This window comes from Myxocyprinus asiaticus, chromosome 7 (assembly GCF_019703515.2).
Source record: "Myxocyprinus asiaticus isolate MX2 ecotype Aquarium Trade chromosome 7, UBuf_Myxa_2, whole genome shotgun sequence".
In the NCBI taxonomy this organism is placed as follows: domain Eukaryota; kingdom Metazoa; phylum Chordata; class Actinopteri; order Cypriniformes; family Catostomidae; genus Myxocyprinus; species Myxocyprinus asiaticus.
In genome coordinates, this window is record NC_059350.1 from 20178112 (window position 1) to 20199684 (window position 21573).

The following is a 21573-nucleotide window of genomic DNA, read 5'->3' on the forward strand; positions in this document are numbered from 1 at the left end:
GTTTGCAGGGAGATAACAGAACCAGAATTACATGCTTACAAAGTTAGGAAATCAACAAAAAAAAAATTGTTTTTTCTATTCATCATAAGATTGTAAACATATACAATATTATTTATTAATATTATTATTTATTATTATTTTTATTATTATTTGGGGGGTTTTCTTAAACCAATGTTTTAATGTGAAAAATTGCAGGTGGCAGCCCAAAAATACCCCAAAGTTGAGGAGGTTAATGTTGAATTCAGTATGTTGCAAATGTGTATCTTTTAAATACACGTTGCCATATGAACAAGTGTAATTTCTGAATAAATAACTTCAATGAATAATTGTAATTACTTTAAGTTTCACAAACCTTAAAAAAATCTTGGTTTGTGGACAATACTGTAAGTAACGTCTTTACTTGTGGTTCAGTAAGTGAGTCAGATGTTCATTCAGTAACTGCTCTGATAGATTTAGTGAGTTTATTCAGTGAACGATTCGTCAGACTGATTACAACCGATAACCTGTGAGTTAGTGAGTCATTTGGAATGATTAATTCCAAAGAATCAGTTCTTAAGAGTCATTTGTTTGTGAATTAGATTATACTAGCTACGCATTGTATGTTTGCTTTTAATTGCCAGTGAACGCAACAGAAATACAAGCAGAAACACATGTTGCTGGTGTTGCCGTTATCTTGTGGTACATGCTCTTTTTATCTTATCACATTCAATTTAAACTGCAAGCTGCAAGTGAATTTCTTTTGCCATGGTGCTGGAGATTGAATTGCTAAACAGCCATGTAGAAAACACTGCAGAAGTCAAGATTTTCACTGTAAAATAACTTCAATTTCAGGATGAATATGACGCACAAGTCACACTGACTACTTTAAAGCTTAAAAAAGGACTCAAAAGTGTCAAAGTAAGTCACTATCCACTACTATTGTATGGAAATTAAAGATCGGCACATTCTTCAAAATTAGGTTTGGAATGGCATGAGGGTGAGTAAAGGATGACAGAATTTTCATTTTGAACTATTCTTTTAAGGCTTAATACTTCACTGCTCTAGGCATGCATATTCCCACCTGGCTCACTGGGTGGATTCCGATCAATCATAGGATTTTTCTGCCTTTTGCTTTACTCGTGGAATTCATTATCAAACCTTGAGTGTTGAAAGATGCTCCTATCTAATTCTCTGCTGGCTTAAGCTAAGCCAGGTCTTTGATACCATCATGTCATTCAAATACGGAGGTTGTCTGTTGTTCAGGAAGTGACCCTCAATGTCTTTTTTAAACACACACAGGTCTCAATTCTAGAAGCCCTTTGAGTGAGACCAAGAGCACTTCCTCCTCTCTGTCGGCCCTTAGCGACTCACTCAACAGCTCTGAAGGTGGAGATATTGCCCAAGGTAATGAAGAACTAAAAAACCTTTTGGCCCCTCCTTCTTCTACAGGCAGCCAATCAAGCTTAGGACCAGGAACAGAAGAAAAGGCAGAGAAAGGTGAGATTGACCACTTTCATAGGTCATAAATAAAAATGTATACACAGGTATATATTTTAGTAATATATTAATATATATGTATATATATGTATATCACACGAGACAGTTATATCAGTAGCCTAGAACAGAATATTTAAATTAGGGTTCAGGTATGAAATATTTAAGAGGATTTTTTATTTATTTATTTATTTTTACAAAATGTATTTTCATGGCTTTCAAAGTTAATATGCTAAATGAAATATGTTTAAGGCAATAAGACATTTAGATTATTATTGTTTAAATGTTTCATTTTGCTTTTTAAAGACTCATCACAATGATTTTATAGCTATTTGATGTTTAATGGAGAGGCTCGCCTCATGGTGTTCTCCATGTTGACATACATGACCAGTCGAATTCAATATTGTTTATTCCACTATGCCCTGAAAACTTTCCATAATACTTGGATCACTGAGTACAACTTTGCATTGATCGTATGTTGTTATGTTATCCAATTCCTTTATACTAACTCATGCCGACACTATAAGATGATATCTGAGAAGATAATGACACTTTGTTTCTCCCTCCCTTCCTGTCTTAATCCCCAAGGTTTTGAATGTGTGTTCTGCAACTTTGTGTGTAAGACTCGGGCCATGTATGAGCGTCATCTTCAGATCCACCTAATCACGCGCATGTTCGAGTGTGACGTCTGCCACAAGTTCATGAAGACGCCCGAGCAGCTCCTGGAGCACAAGAAGTGCCACACCATCCCCGCTGGAGGGCTCAAGTAAGGAAAGCAAGTACAGCAAGAGCCTGCCCCACTACCTCCACAAAACCCCGCCCCCACCCTACCTCAGCCTCATCCTCTCAGGCAGCACACAGCCCAGCTTTGAAACAGGATCTGTCCAGGAGCACTGCTCGAGGATCAGGCTGGATTCACCACAGAGGGTGTTTCTGATATCAAGCAGTGCTTCAGGGTAACGCCACTGTAGAGCCACATAAAAGCATGTTATAGACATAGGAAGTTCCTGAATGTGCCTAAAACATACATGCAGTATACAAACACAAGGCCATCTATCTATATATTATCCATAAGACTACCTATGAGTATACTACCTACAACCTCACCTTACCGTTAAAAGAATAGTTCACCCAATTTATAATAGTTCACCTTATGTTATACCAAACCAGTATGACTTTCTTCTGTGAAACACAAAGGAGACATTTTTAAGAATGTTATGGTCGGCTTTTCCCATTCAATTAATAGGGACTGGAGCTTTTAAGCTTGTGCTAAAAGCACAAAAAACTCCATAGAATTATCATTAAATTGGTTCTTATGACTTATGTGCTATATTTCAAGTCCTCTGAAGTGATAAAATAGCTTTGTACGAGGAAAAGACCAACATTTAAGTTGTTATTCACTGATAATTTTCCACAACAGTGAGCTTGAGAACTGCAACTGGATCACTGAATCAGTAACTGAACTCAAAAACAGGATCTCAATCAGGAAAATCCTTTTAGACTGTTTTTGTGAAGCCGATTAATAGACAACTCAAAACTGTTGAATCACAAATCAGACATCACTGCTTTTTTCATGAACAAGCCAAGGAGAGCTAGGGCAAATATAAAGATAATAATTGAACACAAAAAATGTTTTGTATCCTGGGGGATACAAACATTTAAGAGGCTGGGGAGAGAAGCAATAAGTGAGTCGGTCAAATGTTTGTGAAAAATATTGAAAAGGGGGTCCTTGCAAATACTGAGGACATGCGACTTTGTATATAAAGTCTGGCATGAACTCACAGTCTTTATCTAAATGTAAAAAGACAGCATTTTTGGAAAAGGCAGCTGACCTCGAGGCAAACGCTCCTGTCTTTTCAGTGTTATTTTCATGATTTCTACAAGCTATAAAATAAAAATAAAAAAAACATGGAAATGTGCATGGTAAAAAAATAATTAAGCAAACTTAAAAGTCAAGGCAACATGATGCGGTAAGAGTTTTGATTAGTAACTGTCCTCAATAACATTGCTTGGTTTAGTCAATGTGAATTTGTTTGTTCACTAAATGCAAAAATTCTTGTTGAGCGAACTACTAATTTCTTGTTGAGCCAACTATCAAATCGCAATATTAGAACTTTCATTTTGTCACCATTTCAATTATATTTACATGAAGTTAACTGCAATCTTTGCCTCTGAATAGAGGTGCTGTATGTCTTGCAAGGCAAGGCGGTATGTACGATTGTTTGACATAGACACACCATTGACATCAACCCTTAACACACAAACCTCAATAACAGTGACAGTCAACAAGCTGCATTAAGTTAAAAGATGAGATCCTAACATCACCACAGCAATTCATTAACAGTGGCAACAAAAACAGCTTACATAAAGTCAGTAGACAGCGAAAAATGAGCCTATAACACTAACCGCATAATTTATTAATGTTCCAATGCATGCTGGGAACTCGCAAATAAGCTAAATTGTTTAACATGAAATTGTTCGTTCATACAACTCTGTTGGACCACGTTACCACCTGGTGTTATGATCGGGTGATCCGATCACATGTGGTCAGGTGGGACACATGGCTGTTTACACCTGGTTGTTTAAATGCGTCTCCTGTGACCACTTGTGTTCCAATTTGGAGGTGCGGGTCTCTGTTTCATGACAACATACATCAATCACTATGTCTGTGTTACTGCATGATATTAAACTGCAACAAAGTCAGATAAGACAAAGAAAGCACAAAAAAATGGTGCACTGTTTCTCCCAGATGCAGATTAAATTTTATCTAAGCACAAACGCAACATGTCAAGCAGAATTATCCATTATTTTAGTGCATTACCTGTGGTAAAGGAGCTTCAGATATTCTTGCTTCTCGTCTGTTTTGATATCAAACACACTAAAGAAGATCCGTGAAGCTCTCGTGATTATGTATGTATCCACTTTTTGAAATGTCAGATCGGATGGTTATTTCCTTTTAAATCCGGTTGTAAACAGCAAAGTTTAAACTCTTGTTTTAGCACAGCAGTTGATTGACAGGTGAGGGGCGGTGCTTCACTGCTGCCGGGACGCATACAGGACGGATTAGCGTTTACATCTCAAATGCGATCTGGTCACTTGCGTTTTTGACCACATTCATCCGATCACAAACCGTTTTAGACTCAATTTAGACCTGTATTTAGGACTGACCACATGTTATCACCCAAAACGCATCCTAATACCTGGTGGAAACGGGGTCTTTGGCTAGTTGGGACAACATTTGGGGGAATATTGTTGGTCTAACATATGTTTTTATGTAGATTAAAGTAATTCACATGTTGTAGTATCTTTGACAAAAAAAACAAAAAAACATAAGCTAGATAAAATGCCGTTTCTTTTTTTTTTTTTTTTTTTTACAGTATATATGGGCCCTAATGTGTTTCAATTAATTTTCAGAGGTACCTTAATATGCTTGTCCTTTTTATGGTTAATAACAACTTAAATTTCAGTCTTCCTCACACAAAGCTATTGTTTGGCTTCAGAAGATTTGAAATATGTGCTATATTGAGTCATAGGTTTCACTTTTATGATACATTTATGGTGCTTTTGCATCCTATTTGAAGCTTGAAAGCTCAGTCCCCATTCATTGCAATTGCATAGAAAAATGTGAACATTTCTCCATTTGTGTTCCACAGAAGAATGTCATAAAAGTTTGGAACAACATGAATGAATGTTACATTTATGTAGCGCTTATCTGACATAACACTCAAAGTGCTATACATCGTAAATGGGACTCTCCTCAACCACACGAGGGTGAGTAAATGATGCCAGAATTACATTTTTTGGGAGAACCTTTAATACTTCTTTATCGTGCTCACAGTGCCATCATATTAATTAACTGCATCATGCATTAGACATTGCTAATTTTTTTAAAGGAATTATAAAAGAACAGATTCCGGAAGTAGGGCTCACTATTTGGAAGTCCACTTTGCAGGCGCAGATCACAGGCACTTTTAGGAACGAGCCCCTTCCCTTTAACAGCCTGTGGTAGACATTACTGCAAATGGTCTGTTCCCGCATGTGAAAATATATCTGAAGAAATCACAACAAGCCAGTCAGCGTTTGTCAGTCTGTTGAGCAGCTCCACTGCCAAGAACATTAGGCTACAGTTCACACTGTTCTTTCTCAGCCTTTCATAATCGCCACCACAGTTACAACAACACATTTAAACACACTCAATAATCATCGTGAGTCAAATAGATATCCTTTTTACAAACACTTACAACCCATACTGACCCCAAAGTTTATATCTTGTTTTGTTTTTTTCTCAAACTGAACAAGCACAAAGTCCAGTCTTTGATATTTTCTGTTGTATTTGTCTAGTTGTTTGACATACATAATTCATGTCTTAAGGTCATGTATTTCAGATTTCATTGCCTCATCTTGTCATTTATGGCTATGCTTTCCCATGCTAGACACATTTGTCAGCTTGTAGTTATTTGAAAGCTTGTAGTTATCACTCATTAGAGCACTTAGCCATTACAAGCAACAGGCAGGGAGAGAAAAAAGAAACTCTAGATAAGTAGCAATATTTCTCTAATTTGGACGGACAGACAGTGGTTTATAATGGGTCTAAACTGATTATTCTTCAAGGAGGTGTTGATATTTGTCTTATTTGGCATTTAGAATACAGGCAGTGTTATTTGGGTATTTTCTATTCCAAATTTGACCTTAAAAGTTTAAAACATCTTACCGCCTTAAAACATGGTGGTTTTAAGATAATAATAACTACGAATAAAAGCAGGCCTGTCTAATTTCTGCCTTTTATTTAATAATGGATCAGATGTGAACTATTTGAAAAGTCAGTATTTGAATTATGATTTATAATTCTCTTTTATTTGTTAGCTAAAGAGGCCAGTGAAGCAGTTAAATAAAAATTACTCTGGGTTCTACCAAAAATACACTGTACACAGTGTTCATAAAGTATATATTGGTCAGTATCCGGAACAGTTGATGTTTTGACTACATTTTGGATGTGTAAAAGTTCAATGACTCTGGGGTTTTAGAGTGTGTGGTCAGCTTTAATTTAACAGTATATGTAAAGCAGCTAACTGCTTACAAATGACTGCATGTATTTTCATGGAATCTTTCTCCCACAGCAGGGTTCCAGTAGGCTGGACTAATGTCTCCTTATGAATATTCCATACAAAGTGTCATAGCTGGACTGTTTTTTTGTTTTGTTTTGTTTTTGTTTTTATTTAAATACCTGATCACCTAAGTGTCCTTATGTTAGATATATGGTCTGTAGAGATTCTATGGCAATTCTCAACTATTACATAATCTTATATATTTGCATTCCTTCTCATCTTTAAACATAAAATATGATTAACCCAGAAAAGCAGCAACCAAGTAGATGCACACCATAGGAAATCTTATTGCCCAGATGTTGCTCCTTCATGGCTTAGGAGACTTAATGGAGCTCTCTGTTATGTTATGTTATGTTATGTTATGTTATGTAGGAGAAAAATGTGAGGCTCAATCGACAGCATTTGTGGCATAATGTTGATTACCACAAACATTAATTTTGACGTCTATCCTTTTCTTTAAAAAAAGCAAAAATCTAAATTACAGTGAGGCACTTACAATGGAAATGAACGGGGCCAATCCGTAAACGTTAAAATATTCACTGTTTCAAAAGTAGAGCCACAAGACACAAACAATATGTGTGTTAACATGATTTTAGTGTGATAAAATCACTTTCTAACCTTTTCTGTGTAAAGTTATAGCCAATTTTACAACTTCGTTGCCATGATGATGTCATTTCAACAAACTCTAAAATGACTGTAAAAATTACGATTTAAACAACTTCAAAGCTCAAATAATACGAGTTTTAACAGAAGAATTAATGTAAGTGCTTTTATAAATTATAAACTTCACATTTCTGCCTTTAATAAACCCTCCAAAAATTGGCCCCATTCACTTCCATTATAAGTGCCTCACTGTAACCTCGATTTATGCTTTTTTTAAAGAAAAAGATGGACAGGGGCCTGGGTAGCTTAGCGGGTATTGACACTGACTACCAGCCCTGGAGTTGTGAGTTTGAATCCTGGGCGTGCTGAGTGACTCAAGCCAGGTCTCCTAAGCAACCCAATTGGCCCAGTTGTTAGGGAGGGTAGAGTCACATGGGGTAACCTCCTCGTGGTCACGATTAGTGGTTCTTGCTCTCAATGGGGCGCGTGGTAAGTTGTGTGTCGATCGCGGAGAGTAGCATGAGCCTCCACATGCTGGGAGTCTCTGCGGTGTCATGCACAACGAGCCACACGATATGATGCGTGGATTAACTGTCTCAGAAGCAGAGGCAACTGAGACTTGTCCTCCGCCACCCGGAATGAGGTGAGTAACTGCACCACCACCAGGACCTACTAAATAGTGGGAATTGGGCATTCCAAATTGGGAGAAAAGGAGATAAAAAAAATGTAAAAAAGAAAGAAAAAGATGGACAAGCCAAAATTAATGTTTGTGGTAATCAACATTATGCCACAAATGCTGTCGACTGAGTTTAACTTGTATTAATGGAATCTTCCTTTAAGTATCGATCTCACATTTTTCTCCTAAAATTACTTAGGAGAAATAAAAATGCACAAATGAGACATACTGTAAGAGCTATAAAAAATTAATGTGGATATCATAGCAATATGATGAGAATGTATTAATCTTATTAATTCTTATTGAAATTGACTTTTGATTGCAGACTTTGCTATCTTGGCAAATCTGAGCACAGTTTGTGACATTGTTGAGATCTATTCTGAAACACACATGTAAGATTATTGTTTTTGTTTTTTTGTTTTCTTGGGAGAAATATATAATTCTGAAATATTTAACAATTGAGATATACAGAGATCTCTTAAGATTTGTCTCTTCTTTGGGACAGTCCACAACATGACTTCCATGTTTTTCCGAATGGTTTGCTTTTGACAACATGCAATTTTTTTTTTTTTTTTACAACATTTCCTTCACTCTTCTATGCCCCTTTTCAGAGTAATATTCATCCGACAATAGTTCTAGAATGGTACTGCCTTGATCCACCTATTAACAGGCTGGTTTGTAATTGAGATGTTCTTGTGGTTTATTTTATGTGATGTCAAAGTTTCTGCTGGTACACATGCCAAGAGTTTACTTCATTTGTGAAATTAGACATTGTCTTGCCATTGAGTGTTGTTTTGTTCATTTTTACCTCAAGATAATGCACAATACGGCTAATCTTGGTGTGTCAAACTTCAGAGTCGTTGCACAATACAGATTCAAAATGTAACAGCACACAGAAGAAAACTGCAATCCCAGTACTGATCAAATACACCGTAAATAGATGGTTAAAATTGGAGAGAAAAAGTTTGCTGCTGTTTTAGTCAGTGTGAGAGAGTTTCACAGCGCTCTAGATCAGTGTTGAGGTAGAGAGGCGCCCTTCACAGTGTGCTTTCTGAGGTCATTCTGTTCTGCAGGGTTTGTGAAGCGCTTTGGGGCCCTGAGCAGATGAAAGGTGCTATTTAAATGTAAGTGCCACTCATTTATTCATTTACCTTCATCTGATTCCCATTCCAACCTGTCCGCAACCACACAGCCATACACAAACACACACTCTCTCACATATACACACAGACTGTAGCTTTTATACACAAGAGAGAGGGTAAGACACACTAAACCATCCATCATCCCTTCCCTTTGTCCATTCTGTGTGTTCTCCATTTCATAAAAAAAAAAAAAAAAGAGAACAGAGTGTGTTTTTGTGTTTGGGAGGTGCATTATTAAAGGTCTCCCACCTCTGTGTCCTACACCCTGCTCCTCCTGTCTCTTTGACCAGGTGCCCTCTCTGCATCTACTCCACCAACAGGCCAGCCGCTATGGAGGGCCACCTCAAGACGCACTACAAGATGGAGTACCGCTGCCGTATCTGCCAAGCCGTGTGGGCCAATCAGGCAGAGCTGGAAAGGCACATGCGTGCCCATCGCCTGGGCAACCACTACAAGTGCGAGCAGTGCGGCTACCTCTCCAAAACCGCCAACAAGCTCATCGAGCATGTGCGCGTGCACACCGGCGAGCGGCCTTTCCACTGCGACCGCTGCAGCTACAGCTGCAAACGCAAGGACAATCTCAACCTCCACAAGCGGCTCAAACATGCGCCAAGACAGACCTTCGGTTGCGCTCAGTGCACATTCACGACCACCCACCCGTTCGTCTACAGCCGCCATGTGAAAAAGCACCAAGGTGGGGAGGGGAGTGCCGAGGAAGGTGAGGCGCAGCCGGGTACGCCGCACCCAGGCTTTTTGGAGAGTGGTGAGGGTAGCAGTGGTAGTGGGGACAGCGGCAGCACTAGTCCTCTGATGAGCCTGTCTGCCTCTCAAGTCTTGCAGTCTGTCGCCCTCTCCATCACCAGCAAGCAGCGAGATGGCATGCCGAGGCAGCGCTACCTCACTGCCAACGGCACATTCTCGACCTTGGCGGCTCGCTACTTGGAACAGTACAGAAACTATGACCTGGCTCACCTCATCCCCCTCACCACGCTCTTTACCGCCCAACGCTTCACATTCCACAGCCCCTTTCCCACAAACTCCTCGCCACCCTTCTCCAGAGTCTGGTCCGACTCGTCCGTGCAGTCCCCGCCCTCTCCCACGTCACTTAAACACTCCTTCCTGGCATACCTGGGACTGACAGAGAGAGCGAAGACCATTTGACCAGATTTCATCACCCTCCCTTTCCCCAAACTTTAAAGGGATAGTTCACCAAAAAATTTAAATTATGTCATCATTTACTCACCCTCATGCTGTTTCAATCCAATATGACTTTCTTTCATGGAACACAAAAGGAAGCGTTAGGCAGAAAGTTAGCCTTATTAATTTTCATTGCAGATTTTATAACCTTTTGTGTTCCACAGAAGAAAGTAATTTGGGTCTGGAACAATATGAGGAAGAGTGAATGGTGACAGAATTTTCATTAATGGGTGAACTATCCCTTTAATAACTGTTCCATAGGCAGGCTGAAATGCTACCCTAAAAAGTAGAAATTATAGTAAAATATCAATTTATCAGAGGAATGATTTTGTTTTCTGTTGTATTATTTCTCTTTTTTTTTTTTAAGAGGTCTTATAACAATTATTTGCTTTACTCTGCCAATAGTGAATGACCCAGAATCTGATAAGAGTGCTTTATCTATCCAAGTTTTATATTCATTTTAATGGGAGAAAGGAAATGAACATATATATGCTTGCAAGCTCTAAGCTTTTTTTGTTTTTGTTTTTTTGGTGCATTTTGTCGTTTGCCAAGAATCAGGCAGCATGTTCACTATGTGTTGCAAATGTTTTTTGAAGTCATTTAGGGGCTCAGTATGAAATATCTTGATGTATATACAGTATGGCACGACAAAAACCAATGAAACAGATTGCTGTCTCTCGAGTCTTGTTTCCAAAGCAAAGGCTCAGACCACACACTTCTTAATTTATCAGACTGTACATAGTTTTGTAGTCTTTCTTTTCTTGACTGGTTTTGCTGAATGGTGAGACCATGGCAAAACTCTAATATTGCCTCAGCAACAAGCATAAGGCCCTTTACGAGACCTACGAGGCACAGCTGATAGCATTTCTTAATACAAGCCATTTGGGGCATGCTAATGGCAAAAGCAATCATTACCACTAGCGCAGTGGTCGTCAGCCCATGATGCAGCCTCGAAACGTTCACCATCCTCGCCCTACTATTGGTCAGTACAGATTGTGCCATAGCTGACTGAGGTGGGCTGGCCGTAGGCATGAGAAAAGATGAGTGACCAGTCAAGCACCCTGTGCATAGCTATCATATGTAATGCGCACCTGTACGTTTTAACAAGATGTATGAGGTGACAGGTTTTTTGGGGAAACCTCCATTAATTCTGTCACAAAGGCCGATTCAATGGTGCTTTTTGGAGCTTTTTTGTAATTTTGTGTGTAAAAAAAACTGTTCCAAAATGACTTGAATGAATGTACTTTTTGTTGTTTAATGTTCATGTGATACAGAGGTAGCTGGACTGTGCTAAGTGAGAACATGGAAAAACAATGGTATCTCGGTGGCCTTCTGTGTCTTAAAATTTTTGTTCTTCTAGTTGTTTTTTGTTTTTTGAAAGAGCCTTTGAAATGTAAAATACAAATATATATATAAAATATATATATCCTGTACTAACAAGCTATTACGAGAACCCCATTGGAAAATGGCTCTCAAGTGCAATGTGGAGGCAGCCATTATTTTGAGTTGGATTTGTGGAAGCATGGCTTTCCATAATGGGCAAACATGGTACCATAATTCTATGTTCCCCTCTCCATGTTTTGAGTTTTAATTGCACTTATTAATTTTTTATAAATGTTACAAGAAAAGCACTTAGACCCAATAGAAAATGTTCTCAATGCCAATTTTTTTTTTTCTTTGTCTGCCAGAATGGTTGAAAATACAAATTTGAAGCTTCTTCCTTTAGTTTTTTGCCAAACAGCAGTGCTTGACTGCTCTGTTAAGATAGATATAAGATATTATGGCTTGTGTAATACAGACAACTGAGGTCAAAATCCCTCCTGGGCACCAAAGGGCCAGGCAAAAATTTTAACAGCGGTTTTGCACAGTGCTGTAAAAATTGCACTTTTCCAAACATCAGAAGTATCAGAAGACAATTATATTCAATGCTCTGTAATTGAAAAACATAAATAGAATGTTGGCAAGCTAAGAATACAATATAAAATGGTTAAACCATAGCATTGGTAGTAAAGGATGGATTTGATTTGATTAGCACTTTTCCTTGATTTCCTTTAAGTATTTAGAATAGTAGTACACTTTTTAAATTGGTGCAAAAAGAGTACAGTCTACTTTAGTGACCAAGCGCCAATCAGCTGTTACCCATAATCTCAAAATGGCCAAATGTGGACCGATTAATATATCAATCTATATACACCTGCCTATTAATCATGTAAACGTGCAATTGCAAAGATTGAGTCTCTATCAGGTCCATTTTATTGATTGACAATAGATGCATTTTAACTGAGCTGTCATCCTTTTCCTCTTATTAATAATTTGAATGTTTTCCATCATAGATGTACAATGCTCTTCCGCCCTCATTCATAGCGCCTCAAAACATTGCCTGTTAAGACAAAAATCACATCAGGGGACAAAAGGTTTCCCGATGCAGCTGAGCTTAGACTTTTAAAGAGAAAGCAGTAGAAGCATTACTTTTATAGGTCAACCTTAACCACAAAGAAATAATTCTTCACTCTCTATTAAGTTTATTCTCCTCTAACTTGTCCATTGACAGGATTTGGATGAAAATATATCTATTTAAGGCCAGTTCGTGGCCATTAAAATATGGCCCCACACAATATCCTTGTTATATACTTATTAATATATTTTCTGCCATCACCATATTGTTCCCTTTACTTCATGTAAATGCCCAGCATGCAGTCTAGTGGTATGTTGTATTTGAAGTGGAGCTTGTTTGCTTGTTAATAAAGCTCCTGCTCAACCCATTATCTATTATGCTCTAGTGCCACTTGGTGGAAAGGAGTGGCCCGTGAGCCTGAGATTAAGTGAAACTGATTCTCAGGACCCATTTTGCTAGAATGAATTTTAAATGAAATGTCCATTTGGGCAACATCCTTTTGTCTGTCTGCCTTGGAACACCATGTAATCATCATGTAAAAGAACATGGCTGCTGCTCTTTCATGCTCAGTTGTGTCGGCAAGAGGAGCGCAAAAGGGATCGCTCTCTGTTCCAATACCAGTATTTATAAATACCTAATATTTGGCGTTCTGTTTGCCTAATTGCAAAGAGCAGTGATTTTTGTTTTAGCATCATTGCGCATCACAAGACTGACAACCTTTTTAGCACTTCAAAAGATGCATGAAATTGCTCTTGATCTCTAGTTTGTAGCACTTACATTTGTTTTTGTTTTTTTGTTTTTGTTTTTTTTGGGTCAGAAAAAAAGGACGACTTGTTTTGCATTTAGCTTTGCGGGTTATTCTGCACAATCTGTTTGCTTTATCTCTTGCTGTACTCTACAACTCAATAAGGCTCAAGTGTCATTTTGATTCTTTCTTATTTGGCACCCAGTAAACTTATGTGCTGTATAAAGCTTTTTTTATTACTTCATTCTTAAGGCTGTACAGGGTTGTTTGTGACAATAACTGGTAATTAGATCATTTGTACCTTTTATTTTGTTATGTATTTTGGTTTTCCTGGTTTTCATTTCTTTATGTTCAAGTTGCCAGTTCTAAATGTAACAGGATTTGAAAGTAAAGCTTACATAACATATTACCTTAATTGTCTTGTCCATTTTATCAAAGCATGTTCAACTTTGATGTCCTCAAATTTTGGAACCCCCATTTGGTTTCTTTTGGGGGAACGAGCTCAGTTATATGGTCAAGAATATATGAGGATGCAGGAAATGACGGCAGTCGGCAGCTAAGCAGGTAGGCTGGGGTTTGCTATAAAGATAGTTTGAGGACTAATACCCTTTTATTTTCAGTGCCCTTGTAACTTGCACTTTGTAAAAATATTTATCCCCTTGTTGTTGTCAGGTACGAGCAGGTAAGTTGCAGGACAGCTGGCCAGGTGTACTGCTTGCATATAGCACCTTTCCCCTCCCAGAGGTGAAGATGTGCGCTTTTTACCCCCAGTTGTGTTCAAGAAGTCATGGACCCTGGATGTCCTTCCTCCTTAGCCCTGTGGCAGGCGAGTTTGCGGAGAAACTCGTTGCCGGCCCAGTACGTGTGCTAACTAAGCCCTGTACTGGGGTAGGTGCTCCACATGCGCTGGTTGCCCATATGTAACCCCGTGTGATGTATATTCAAGAAGGTTCCTCCGTTGGTGAACCTGCGTCTTCCTTGGGCAGAGGCCCCTCTGCCCCCGGTCTCCGTGTTGGTAGAGCTCCTCCCCCCCTGGGTAGGACCAACCACGGGGACTTCTCCACATGAGACACTGCCGACAAGACTAGGTAAGACCATGTGATGAATTTCCACACAATTTCCTCCCCCTCGGGCAGGGTGTGGTCTCCGCGGTGTCTTCCCCTTGGGAGTGACAGCCCCCCCCCCAGATGCAGACGCTATATGGCCCCCAGCTGAACGATTTTTCCTTTTGGGGAGAAGAAAGAGAAGAGGCCGGTTCCCATTTTTTGGGCAGTCGACTTGTCCCCGAGGTGCAGGGGACTGTACAACGCTCGTAAGAGCATTGGGGAAGGTTATGTGATGGCAGGGTGAGCTGGCTACAAGGTACACAATGGTCTGCCCGTCTCGCACCGCCAGTTCACGTAACACAGTTCAGCTAGTTGTGGCATTTTGTATAGGGACCCCTATTTTCACTACATCGACACAACGTCGAGTGAGTGACAGATCCTGGTTACTTTTGTAACCTCCGTTCCCTGATGGAGGGAACGAGACGTTGTGTCTCTCCTGCCACAACACTGAACTACCCGCTGAAATGGCCGGGACCTTGTCTCGGCTCCTCAGCACAAAACCTGAATGAGTGGTTGCAAGCCAGCTCCTTTTATACCCGTATGTCCGGGGGAGTGTGGCATGCAAATTCCACTCGCCAATTCCCATTGGCCTTTTCTCAAAGATCAGAGGTGTTTGGGGCTCCCAAGTGCGACCCCTAGTGTCACTACATCGACACAATGTCTTGTTACCTCCATCAGGGAACGGAGGTTATGAAATTAAACAGGACGTTAACTAATACCACTTTTGATTTTAAAAATGTATTTGTATGTTTTAATTATCATTAACTAAGATTAATAAATGCTTAATAAGTATTGTTCATTGTTAGTTCATGTTAACTAATGTTAATAAATGGAAACTTATTGTAAAGTGTTACCACTTAATTTTAAAATGTCCCATGCAAAGCATGCTGAAAAATGGAAATTCCCTTTCTGGTTTAAGCAATACACTGATGCAACAAATGTTATTCACATATTCCCAACACAATTAGATTAAGTGAACATAGATGGACTGTACACAATGAAATTTAGTTGAGGTCAAATGATAAAGAATTGTGTTGCATTAGCTAAGCAAGTAGTATAAATCACATTGAGTGAACACCGTCCATTTGAACATTTCATATCACATTTCATAGTGATATGATCATATCACTTTTTGATGACTGTGTTGAATATAACTTGGGCTTTACACAATATATGTTCTCATATTAAACATAGATGTATTAAGTTGATTTCAAGTGTAGTATTTTCAGTAGAGCTGCCTTTTCTTTCTTTTTTCTTTTTGTGTATCATGTAATTAATTTGATTAAAACATTTTAATCAATTGACATTCCTAGTAAAAATATATTAAAGAGTATGAGAGTATTCATATTTTTAGCTGAAAGCACAATCAAATTAGCCAAAAATAAGGTGCAGGGGATGTGTAGAATTTTATGAATGACTGGCATTCCAATTCTGCAGGAATTTGCATAGCTGTGACATAACATTTACAGTACTGTGCAAAGGTTTTAGGCACTTGTGAAAAATATTGCATAGTGTGGATGTCTTCAAAAATAATGACATAAATAGTTTTCATTTATCACTTAATGTCATACAAAGTCCAGTAAACGATAAATAAATATTCAGTGTGACCATCTTTGCCTTTAAAACAGCACCAATTCTCCTAGGTACACCTGGACACAGTTTTTCTTGGTTGTTGGCAGATAGGATGTTCCAAGCTTCTTGGAGAATTTGCCACAGTTCTTCTATCTGTTTAGGCTGTCTCAATTGCTTCTGTCTCTTTATGTAATCTCAGACTGACACGATGTTCAGTGGGGGGCTCTGTGGGGGACATGACATCTGTTGCTGGGCTCCCTGTTCTTCTATTCTAATCTTTTCTATTTGCAAAAGTAATGTTTGGGAGTCTAACATTTATATTTCCTATTGACACACTAAAGCTGAAGATATAAATAACCATCTTAAGACAAATGATTTTGTGAAACATCTTATGTGCCTGAGGCTTTTGCACAGTACTGTATATTGGCATGTTATATACAATTTTTACCATTATGTTTGCATGACAAATATCATTACTAGGCTATAAATAACGTGTTTGACAGCATGGAGGCCCTCTGGCAGTTCGGGGGCCTTAAACTTGCTTAGCGTATAAGGAGGACCAGCACTGTTCCCAACACTCTTCAGTAAGTCAAAGTTAAAATTAACTTGTCATATCCTGTAGACAGACTCCACTTAGTTCCTCTACAATGACTAAGTTGCAAAAATAGTGTGTGGATACAACATTTGAATATCCCAGGTACCTCTTAGTTTTGGCATCCACACATTTAATATTTTGGTCCTAAATCCTTCCTGAATTTATGATTAGAGCAAGATCCTGACTCTCACCCTGCCTTGGAATTCAAGTGGGAGAAGTTTCCTGTACACTTTGCCTAAAAGAGAGAAGCACACTTCACCTTAGCTTTGGCTTCAGCAGTCCCGGGAGTGCTCCACCCAAGCCAAAGGTTGGTCCTGCCTAATGAAAACAAATGAAGCAGAGATAAAGTGTTTGCCAACATTAAGGGCTCCATTCATCACTGTTAGCCCTGGAGCTATGGAGCACCTTGGAAAGGATCTCTCCCTCTCAGGTTTGCTCTGTAATACAGGTGGAGGCAGGCAGTCTGTATAATATCCTCCCCTACATCCGCACATACTGTACAGCCAGATATTTGATTAATTATTTATGAGTCACTCTGGCTTGAGGTTCAGTTAAGGGTTTGAGTCCGTTTGGACAAATGAATAGTTCAAGTGCAGAGGAATGACCTGGAAAATTCTGCATATAGAAAACTGAATCATTGATGTACCATGGGGTGATCAAGGGTTTTCAAATTTTTTGATGCCAAGGACCTACAAATACAATGATGCCCTTGTAAAGGGCCCCCCTTCTTAAAATAAAAAGGAAGCCATATATTCTCATGTATAAAATACCCATTTATATTATGTGAGGAAAAATAGCAAGTATGATATTGCAAAATTAAATAATTGGCTTTAAAATTGTCATTTTTCTGAGCCAATACAAATTAAATGAAGTTGTAATCTGGAAAATATTTACTAGGCATTATCTGACAGTGTATATATTTTTTTTCTACCCGCTATCTGAGTAATGTTAGATGTATATACCTTAAGACAGATATTTTTCAAATGCATTGCTATAGTGTTGTCAAGAAAATGTCCAGGTCTTACTCCAAAATTAAAAGAAACACATAAGAAATACTGTAGTATTTTATAGAATATAAAACATGATGCCTTTTTTTTTTTTTTTTTTTTGTGTGTGTGTGTGTGTTTTTGCATTGTAGCATTGTTTTCAGGACACTTAAAGTGATAGTTCACCCAAAAATGAAAATTCTCTCATTATATTCTCACCCTCATGACATCCCAGATGTGTGTGACTTTCTTCTGCTGAACACAAATGAAGATTTTTAAGCTCTGTAGGTCCATACAATTAATGGTGGCAGAACTTTGAAGGTCCAAAAAACACATAAAGGCAGCATAAAAAGTTATCCATACAACTCCAGTGGTTTAATCCATGTCTTCTGAAGTGATGTGATCTGTAAAACAAATCAATATTTAAGTCCTTTTTTTAATATAAATTCTCCTCCTGCTCAGTAGTTGGCAATATGCACGAAAATTGTGAATCGCCAAAAAACAAAAGAATGTGAAAGTGGAGATATGTTGTAAAAAAGGACTTAAAATATTGATCTGTTTCTTATCCATACCTATCATATCGCTTCTGAAGATATGGATTTAATCACTGGAGTCCTATGGATTACTTTTATGCTACCTTTATGTGCTTTTTGGACATTCAAAGTTCTGGTTATCATTCATTGCATTGTATGGGCCTACAGAACTGAGATATTCTTCTAAAAATCTTTGTTTGTGTTCAGCAGAAGAAAGAAAGTCATATGTATCTGGGATTGCATGAGGATGACTAAATAATGAGAGAATTTTAATGTTTGGGAGAACTATCCCTTTAAGCACATTGTACACCCTATTTTCATTATTGTTACGCATCCTGGTGTTTTACTGTTACTATTTCCATTGTTTCCAATTATTTTTCTCATTACCATAATGCATTTCTTTTTTTTTTTTTTTTTAGGAATACCAAGGCTACTATAATTATGAATATGATTAAAAATACTTTACAGTTTAAATAGATTTTTTCACATTGCGGTAATGACAATATCATAATGACCATCTTTTTTTGTGTGTGTTGCAGTAATAAGAATTGGGGGGTAAAATCTGCATAACTGTCATGAAAATAATGTCACAATGTTAAAAAATCAGAATGCCCTAAAAATAGATATTATTTTCTATATGCAAAAATATTTTGTATTTGTTTCTTCATGTTTAATGAGAATTACCCAAAAGAATAAAATAATCAAAATTAAGCAGAATAAAGCAGTTTATTTAAAAAAATAAATAAAATTATAATTTTTAACTGCATAATTTTTTTTTTTTTTTTTTTTTTTTAAACATAGTTAAATCATTAAAGTAAGATATTAAATTCGACTGCCCTAAAAAAAAATACATTTTGTCAAATATTTTTCTCTCAAATTTTCCATGCGGCCCCCTGGGGGTCCCTAGATAGATCAAGTAAAAAAAAAAAAACCTGATCTATGTTTCTATTAAGCGATGGGATGTGCTACTATCCTTTGAAGCCATATTGTAAAGTGTTCATGAGTGGAAAAAAACACCCCTGCACGTACATCTGATCATGTGTTTAGACTACTGAACTCAAGGTCACCGTATCAAGATAAAAGACAGGTTTGATGTGTGTGAGTCTAGAGGATGTCACCTTCGAGGCGGTTTAAGTCCACATGAAGAAAGTTGCCATGTTGGAGCTTTGTGCCACTAGATTGGCTCTGACTTTAATGAATCCTCTCCATGTTCTGTCGCATCTTAATTAACATCAAAGCAGGGCTGGAGGCCGGAGAGCCTCTGCTCAGCTTGACCTCTGCGGAAAAGGGAATGTTGATTAAGTGGGTCTCTAGGGTGATGAGGTCACACACTGTATCTCTCTGCCAGATACTGGCTAATTTAGTCATATAGGCACTCAAATACAGCAATCATATTTTATTTTAAGGCTGTATCTATTTCTGCCAGTGAGCTGAGAGGGTAAAATAGAAGCAACTGATCAAATTTGAATAATATTTAAATTCATATTTTTAAAAATATACTGTTGAAACTGTAGATGTGTCTAGTTTGAAACGGAAAAGGGATTTTTTGTATTTTTTATTAAGACTCGCTTGGAGCCTGTCTACGCTGAGGTGACCTTTCAACACAGGCATGTGAAAGTTGGCGGCAAGCAATCGATAGGCTGTTGGCTTTTTTGTTTGCAGGTTCAAGCCGGTCTTGGCTTTATTACAGCCGGGTTTGTGTCATGGGGGAGTCGTAGTCTTTGGCTGCTGCAAAAGCCTGAGTGAGAGGAGCTCCCTCCTGTTTGCCAAAAGTGTAATCCCTCTGTGACCTCACACAACCCTACCTCCAGAGGAAAAGCTGCTTAGAGGAGTGCCTGTCTACAGGAAGACCCCCCCCCCCCCCCACCTCCCCTTCCTCCAATTCACTGCCTTGCTCTTTCTCTCCTCTTCTACCTTTTCTCTCTCTCCATCTCTTTTTCTTCCCAAGTTGTCTCGGCATCAGTATTTCCCAGGCTCCCTCTCTTCACCCCTGTCAGATGGCTAGATCTGAGGGCGTTAGGGAGCCGCAGCAAGCGAAGTGAAGACAGATCCCTGTTCAGGTCGGGGATGAGAAAACAAACAGAGCAGGGGCATGGAACGACATGAAATCTCTATGTGGATGCAGGGCGAGTCAAAGGGAACAATCTGCCCAACTCTGGTGTTGATTAACTTAGAGGAAAGGACCGCAGACTAACTTTGATTTTGTAGATCTTTGACTATTTGGGAAGATACAAAAACTATTGGCGAATTACAAAGTGATCGGTACCGGCTCTCAAAAAAGCAGGGGCTACTGCAACTCACAGGGTCAGTACTTGTTTACATCTGTCTGATTTATGAATTCGGTGCAAAGTTAGGATGTGTTATAACTTGTTTCCCGATAATGATGACCAGAAAGACTAGAGATAGACCAATAATCAGTTTAACTGATATTTTTAACCGATATTTATCCTTTTCCATTTAAGTTATCAGCTCTTTAATATCAGGTTTACAGATAAATTTAAGCATAGCCCAAAACAAAGATGAATTCATTAGATTAGAGATTTAGACGAGATTTAAAATTGCATTAAGTGAAGAGTGAAGTGTTTGTTGACAATAAAATGTTAGTTGAATAATAAATAATTAAAATAATTAGTTGTTGACTGTGCACAATATTGGTCTGGTAAAGCATCCTGTTCAGATGTTAGTGATGTCAGTTGGTTCTGGAAGTATTTGTCCCATTCATTGTTTTCCATTGGGATTTAATAAAATCTTTCATAAAGAGTTATTATGAGCCAAGAACCAAACCAACCAGCTCCTAGTTCACAACACTACAAACTTTGATTTGAAGCAAAAAGGCATTTGAAAATCTGACAAAAAGACAAAGGTATATATTGGCTCTGTTCCAAAATTTAGTGAGCTGCCTTGCTGTCTCCTGCCTGCATAGGCAGCTGTCTTCTATGACAGCACCCTTACTGAAATGATGCCTCATAGTAGAGCAATTTGGAACGCTCTACATCAGTGGCGGACTGGCCATTGGGAGAACCGAGACTTATTTGTATTGCTGGCTGCTAATACGTCGTTATTTCCTACATAAGAACAATAAATTCAATCTATCAACAGGATCAGTTGTTCAGTCAACACTAAAACATTTAATGTAGGTTATAGCATTTAGATACGGATATTATACATTTAAACTAACAATTATAAAGCTAGATTGAGCTTACTACACAGTCATCTCCCACAAAATAATTGTATTTTATCCAAAAAAATGGCAGCATGACAGTATCATCGCCCGAGTCCTGTATTACACGAGCATCCTGCTGTCTGGACCCCCCCTGTATCTGCAGTAAGTACATCTCAGTACAACAAACTCTTCAGGTTCTGACTAGACTCAATACATGCTTTAAAATAAACATAATTATCTACAGTTCTCAAAACATGTCCAAATTTACAGCTGTGAAGGTGC

General features: G+C 38.3%; 1 protein-coding gene across 6 annotated transcripts in view; it reads left to right on the forward strand.

Annotated features, from left to right (window-relative positions):
* Positions 1-13745, forward strand: part of LOC127443875 (zinc finger protein 827-like) — a 121932-nt gene extending 108187 nt beyond the window's left edge. For 2 of the 6 annotated variants that reach the window (XM_051702874.1, XM_051702872.1), the window contains 3 exons: positions 1279-1476; positions 2062-2239; positions 9290-13745. In XM_051702874.1, coding sequence (XP_051558834.1) covers positions 1279-1476; positions 2062-2239; positions 9290-10160 — 1247 coding nt within the window. In that variant the 3' untranslated portion in view covers positions 10161-13745. Of the gene's footprint in view, positions 1-1278; positions 1477-2061; positions 2249-8930; positions 8982-9289 lie in introns of all 6 variants that reach the window. The other 4 variants (XR_007897714.1, XM_051702877.1, XM_051702875.1 and 1 more) reach the window with 4 other exon arrangements.
* The last annotated feature ends 7828 nt before the right edge of the window (positions 13746-21573 follow it).